The following is a 6704-nucleotide window of genomic DNA, read 5'->3' on the forward strand; positions in this document are numbered from 1 at the left end:
GAAGGATGCATTACCAAGTCTTCCTGTTGTATTTGCCGTATTTAACCAGGTTTACAGATCAGGCTCTGATATATAAAGATGCATCCTCTATTGTGAGTCCTCAGCCTCCATCAGCAGCCTGATTGACACTTCTATTCACCTTTAAGTACCGCCTTCACACTGCCTTCACGGCTTTTATTTTCAAATGGATGTTTCGTTTTAAAGCAATCCCTTTGACCCAGCCCTTTCACTGCCACTTGGAGGTAGAAATATAGAAATAATAACAGCATATGGCCCCGTTCTTTCCCTCCCACTCTCTCAGGGCTGTGACTGTATTACAGAAAAAGCTTTTCAGCACAGGAACATGTTTCCATATCAAAAGGAGACAACAACAAGACTTCTATCACATGCATGCATGCAGGTGAGCCGAAAACTCATCCTTGTGTGCTGTGAAACGCAACATAAAATGCTTCAAATTCAAATTGTGCCCACTTGTAAAGTATTTGAGCTGGAATGTAGAAAGGGAATTCAATTTAATTAGAATTTTAAATCTAAAATCCTGTTTTGCTTTTGGTATCACTGGAAATGTGTATGGAATAATAACTGTATACACCTGCTGAGTATAAAGCTGGGATTCTATATTCGACTTATGCTGAATACGCTTTGAGGACCGTCTTTTTTGACCATCACACCCTCCAAACCGGCCCCAACATTTTTTAAACAGGAATCATAAATATGTAAAAGTATCTGGCATGTCTATCCCGGATATATATAATGTTCCATTTTAAATTGGGGGGAAAACAATTGAAAATTGGGCCACATGTGCAAAGATCCATTGTTGAGCACACCTCTTTGTAGAAATTGAATAAATGTTTTCATTCCATTTTTATATAAATGTTTTGGTGTATTCTTCTTGTCTCAACATTGTACAGTAAATCAAACCATGCTCATGATTGTTGATATGTAAAATGAAGTGCAAACACACACACACACACACACACACACACACACACACACACGCACACACACACACACACACACGCACGCACACACACACACACACACACAAACACACACACACACACACACACACACACACACACACACACACACACACACACACACACACACACACACACACACACACACACACACACACACACGTAAGGAATTCATGCTCAGACAACACAGGGCAGAAATAGAGCTTCCACAGAATGACAAACCATTGAAGGGAATGTATTTAAAAAAGAAACAGGACATCGTAATGTGTGTTATATTATAACCCATATGACACATTATTGCAGGCATGAACAAAAATGTACGTGTTCATGAAACATTATCAAAAGTCTCTCCGAAAGTAGAATTGTTTTCCCTCAATGATATTAAATTGAAATAAAACATATTAGCTTCAACTTGATATCATTGCATTCAACTAACCATCAGTGATAAGTGGAACATGTGGACATTTAATTAAGATCAACGTTTCAATTTGTTCAGTGCGAAACACAGTTTATTCAAAAAGAATAAGACGATAATAAAATATTATTTGCAGTATTAAACAATTAAAAATGATATAACGTATAAAGTCCTACATTTAAAAAACAGAACATTTGAAATTGCATTCTTAAGCTAGATAATGTGTTATGATTTGGTTTGAGCAGTGCAGTCTGGAGTTAATGCCCGATACATATTTGTATCCACATATCCACGGTGAATTATTGTAATGTGTGTCCTCGTGCGGGGGGACAGGAAGGCGGGGGGACAGGAAGGTGGGCTCGCATTGTGCGGATGGGTGAAATCGGTCGCTTTGGCGCATTAGCTTCAGACAAAGCGCCTCAAAGTGTCCGCGGCGCGCTAATCACCTCTCACGCGCACGGCACATCTCCACATCACAAACTTATCTGTCAGCCCGACATGTGTTAAGAACACATTGAGCGCTAAATGCAATCAATGAGTCCCATTAGGGTCTGCACTGGGAATCCACGTTCCTCCACAGCAGCCCCCACCTCACAAACACACACAGACAAGCCCCCACTCAGCATGTTGATTAGCGGTGTACATATGCAATAAGTACTCTGTTTGCAGGCTGAATGGAGGCGATAATGGGCCGCTATCTTATCCCGGTCAGGGGGAGAGGCTGGTGCTGTTGACCCGCAGAGAGGAGCTGCTGCCGGGGAGGGAAGGCGCTGATGTGCGCCCCGCGGAGCGCGCGCGGAGGCTGGATAATGAGATGAGTCGCAGATGTAATGCTCAGCGGCTTCTGTCTGACATGGAAATATGGTTATTATTCATTTCAAAACAAATAAAGCCTTGATTGCAATTTCACGCAGCTTGTTGTCCCTGCAGATCTCCAGGTCCATGTATTAACTTCTAATTGATATACCTTGGAAGTGTTTATAGCATCTCATTCTAAAGTAATACTAATAATAATAATGTCATAATAACGATCAGACTCCGAGCATGGCCTACCAGCATCCTGTTCCTGTGGCGGCTGAATGTAGGCTATATTAAATAAAGACACAACTGAGTTGAAGTAGGGTGTAGGTAGGCCTGTGGAGAAACCTGACATGTTTTGACGATTTGAAAATTGTTCAATTCATATTTATATTTAAATAACGTATTATATCACCTTTACGTGCTAGCCCTAAACACGTATTATATATAAAGCAATAGAAAATCATATGTTAAACACAAAAATGGAAAAAAAATTGAAATCCGGTAACATTAGTAGAATTATAATTTAAAGATAATGAGCCGGTTAATCAATGTATTTATTTATTTGTGGTGTTCGTTTTTAGATTTGACCTGCTCCTTTATTACGGACGCAACCCCCCCGTGTGCGTATCATAATGTAAATGTGTTCCATTAGATTATAATGCCTTCATTGACAAGGAAATAATCGGATTACTGTGTAGGAAGAGTCTCTGTGAGGCAGCAACAGTTTCCAAAAGTCTGCAAACAGTACGGATTATCTTAATTGAATTAATTCTCAATACACACATCTGCAGCCGTCCGCGCGGCCGCTGATCCCAGAGCAGCCGCTCCGGAGTGACGTCAGCAGGGTATAAAAGCAGCGCAGCTCCCAGCAGGTCCCATTTAAAGAGCCAGTCCGCATCCTCGAGACCATCAGTGCATGCATGGAACAAAAGTAACCTCAGAGTCACCATGACGCACTTCTAGGATAACTTGTTATACACGGCACCGACAGCTTCCCGTCCAGGACTTTCTCTTTACCGAGCAGTTTTCACTTTTACCACTTTCCCTCCGCCCTCCGGTGTGATGCCCGCCGGGATGTTCAGCATCGACAGCATCCTGTCCGGCCGGCCGAGCTGCAAGGAGCCGCTGCTGCTGCACCGGAGCGGCCCGGTGGTACTGTCCGGCCTCACGGACTCCATCTACACCGACTACAACGGACTGTACTCGGCCACATGCGGGCCGTCTCCCCCCGGAGTTCAGACTATGAACGGGACCAGGATAGGATATAACGGCTACTACTACGGACAGCTCCACGTACAGGGGGCCGGGGGAGGGCCGCCGTGCTGCGGCTCTGTGTCCGGCCTCAGTCCGCAGCAGTGTCCCTGCATCCCGCCAGGTACGACCGAACACTGCTGATGTTTTCCGACTTGTATTTACACATCTTAAAATGTGCTCATTATACTTTATGGAAGTACAATTCAAACGGTATTTCCTCTGCGGGATTAAAGAACTGTGCCTGTATTAAAATAATAGAATGTGGACTTTGTGATGCGCCATTTTTAAAATAGTTTATTTGTTGCACCCGGGCTCGGTTTGAACAACATAGTCAAACCCAGTTTAAATGGCATATTGTGATTCATAAAGTTACCCTCACCCTTTAATGTGTCACCTTAACGCTTGTTATTTTGATGATGTCCTTTAATCTGTGACAACATTCTTTGCGAAGACAAAAACATAATTGTTGTTCTTATGCATAAAATAATTAAAACCTTTATTTACGCATGAAATAACATCTTCAAATGCACCCACACGCCAAACCATGCAGGACATATTGTAATCTTAAATCAGATGCTTGCGTGATGTCTTCATCCTGTTGTCATGACCTCAGCCCTGCTGGTGTCCTGTCACTGAGCCGGACCCAAACTGTTGCTTCACGCAGTGACTTCCATAGATGCGTGTTTATGTACAAAAGGACCGATTGTTTTAAATCTGGAGTTTGTTTATTCTAAGAAAACATATTCACTTACATAAAAGAGACAACTCTTACATTTCAGATGTCCGTTCTTTCACGCAGCAGCTGTAATCTGCGTGTCCAACCTCCGCAGAGTGTCCAATCAACCACATAGCTCAGAGCCCTGTTTGTGTGTGTTCACGCGCTGTGACAGTAGGAGCGTTCAGCCCTTAACTCACCGCTGTGTGGTGTTTCCTCCCCCGCCTGCAGGCTACGACAGCCCGGGCTCGGTGCTGATCTCTCCGGTGCCGCACCAGATGATGTCCTACATGAACATGGGCAGCCTCTCGCGCACCGAGCTGCAGCTCCTCAACCAGCTGCACTGCCGCCGGAAGCGGAGGCACCGCACCATCTTCACGGACGAGCAGCTGGAGGCTCTGGAGGGCCTCTTCCAGGAGACCAAGTACCCGGACGTGGGCACCCGGGAGCAGCTGGCCCGCAAGGTCCACCTCCGGGAGGAGAAGGTGGAGGTCAGAGATTCAGCTTTTCATCACGCACTCAGACCGCGGTTAGAAGTACAACACATTTACACAAGATTTACGTTGCGCCACTTATTACAGTGGCACAACAATTATTATTGTTATTATTCCTATTATTTACGGCTTTTCCTCAAGGCCTTTGAAATGTATCTAAAAAAGAAAAAAGGGAGGTTAAATCATTTAGTTTTAGCTACTTCCAGAATAAAAACGCATGAGTTCCAGAAACAGATCATTATAATAATATTATAATAAACGTATTTATATTGCACATTTTACAGAAACTCCTCTCACATAAAAACAGAACCTTTAAAACACAGATAATTAAATATGAATGAAAAATAAAAAGACTGTTAGATGGAAAACCACGCTAAACATGAACAAGTATAGCCTAATAATAATAATACTACTACTAATACTAATAATAATAATAATAATAATAATAATAATAATAATAATAATAATAATAATAATAATAATAATAATAGCAAGGTATATTTACTATTACGAGTAATTTATTTGATCATTTATCGAAGAAAGAAAGTGTTTACTTGCCGCGATAATACACAATATGACATCAGGCTATTCACAGGTGACATCATGGAATAGCTCTAATTTTAATTCGTTTATAAAAAAGACCAATATACATTTGATGTCATTAAGTTGTGAAATGTTGGACTATGCCTATATCAATTAAATGGACTGGGTCATACATTGGGGGCGTCACGGGGGAAATGCCATATATACCGCAATGATCCTCACACTGCTCAGTGATTTAACACCAGAGGAAACACATTATAAATGAGTGGAATACAATGTTTTTTTCATTTGAATTGCGCGATAAAATAAATAAAGGGTTCATTCGAAATCCGGTGTTGTGTCAAATGATGCACCCCCGTCGTGAAATGCACCTGGCCTGAAAATAAAACAATAACTGAAAAATAAGTGACGAATGAATGAATGCAACATCCAGGACTCGACCATCAAAAAGACAACATAGCATAGCGGACTATATGTTCAAATGCGCGTTCCCGTGTCAAGGGGTGCATTTCACGACGGGGGTGCATCATTTGACCCAACACCTGTATGAACTGGAAATGAGCTTTGTGCATTTAGAGTGGAGGAATTTGTATTAATTGTAGGCTACTGTCAAACTCAAATAAATACACTGAAATATACTCACTCTCGCTCTATTCGGTTTGACCGGGAATATTGAGGACAAAGCAAGAAAAAGATAAACCTTAAATCTAGATATTAAAACTGTGCTTTTTTATCACGTAGGTTTGGTTCAAAAACCGGCGCGCGAAGTGGAGGAGGCAGAAACGGTCTTCATCAGAGGAGTCAGAGAGCTCTCAGAAATGGAACAAATCCTCCAAAACCTCCGCGGAGAAACCGGAGGAGAAAAGCGAGGGGGACTCTGACAGCTGAGGACCCTGAGAGTGTACAGGGGGGGGAGGGGGGCATGCCGCGGGTTATGTTGCGATGTTGCACAGCTGTAAATATCTACGTTTTATTATTGATCCTGTGTCCGCTATTTATATTTAATTTAAGTTTTGTAATTAAGGTTACGCTGGCTGGGGGGGGGGGCATGTCTGAATATATGGTGATGTTATATGTGGATATTAAATGTTGTATTTCCGGTATTCTCTCCGTTGTGACATTATTCACTGACTGCAAAACACAGCTGAGTGAAATATCATCTTATTTTGCAAAAATAGCAAAGCTACGTAAAAGGATGAAGAGCATTCATTACAATATAAATGAAATGTCATCAACATGTTGTCCGACTTTTACTTTGAGACAACAAATTGGGAGCTCAAAATTGATTTTTTTGAGAAAACGGGAGGGATTTAATTTAGTAAGCGTTTTAACGGGGAGGAAAACAAAAGCACGTCATCATTTCACATTTCCCGCGTCGATTGTAGTTTTAAAAAAGGTATCGCCACTCATTTAAGCATGGACAACGGATATGAATTTAAATACTATTGAAAATAGAGAGCTGTAGACTGTGTCAGGTGGAAGTATTAGAAGCCTCCGTCCAG

At 41.9% G+C, this 6704-nt stretch overlaps 1 protein-coding gene across 1 annotated transcript; it reads left to right on the forward strand.

Moving 5' to 3' along the window:
* Window positions 1-3096: 3096 nt before the first annotated feature.
* Window positions 3097-6092, forward strand: gsc (goosecoid). The gene is made up of 3 exons (XM_034077173.1): window positions 3097-3571; window positions 4397-4656; window positions 5944-6092. Exons 1-3 carry the CDS (start codon window positions 3259-3261, stop codon window positions 6088-6090), a joined length of 720 nt encoding a protein of 239 aa, XP_033933064.1. The 5' UTR covers window positions 3097-3258; the 3' UTR covers window positions 6091-6092.
* The last annotated feature ends 612 nt before the right edge of the window (window positions 6093-6704 follow it).

This window comes from Pseudochaenichthys georgianus, unplaced genomic scaffold (assembly GCF_902827115.2).
Source record: "Pseudochaenichthys georgianus unplaced genomic scaffold, fPseGeo1.2 scaffold_1354_arrow_ctg1, whole genome shotgun sequence".
Taxonomy (NCBI): domain Eukaryota; kingdom Metazoa; phylum Chordata; class Actinopteri; order Perciformes; family Channichthyidae; genus Pseudochaenichthys; species Pseudochaenichthys georgianus.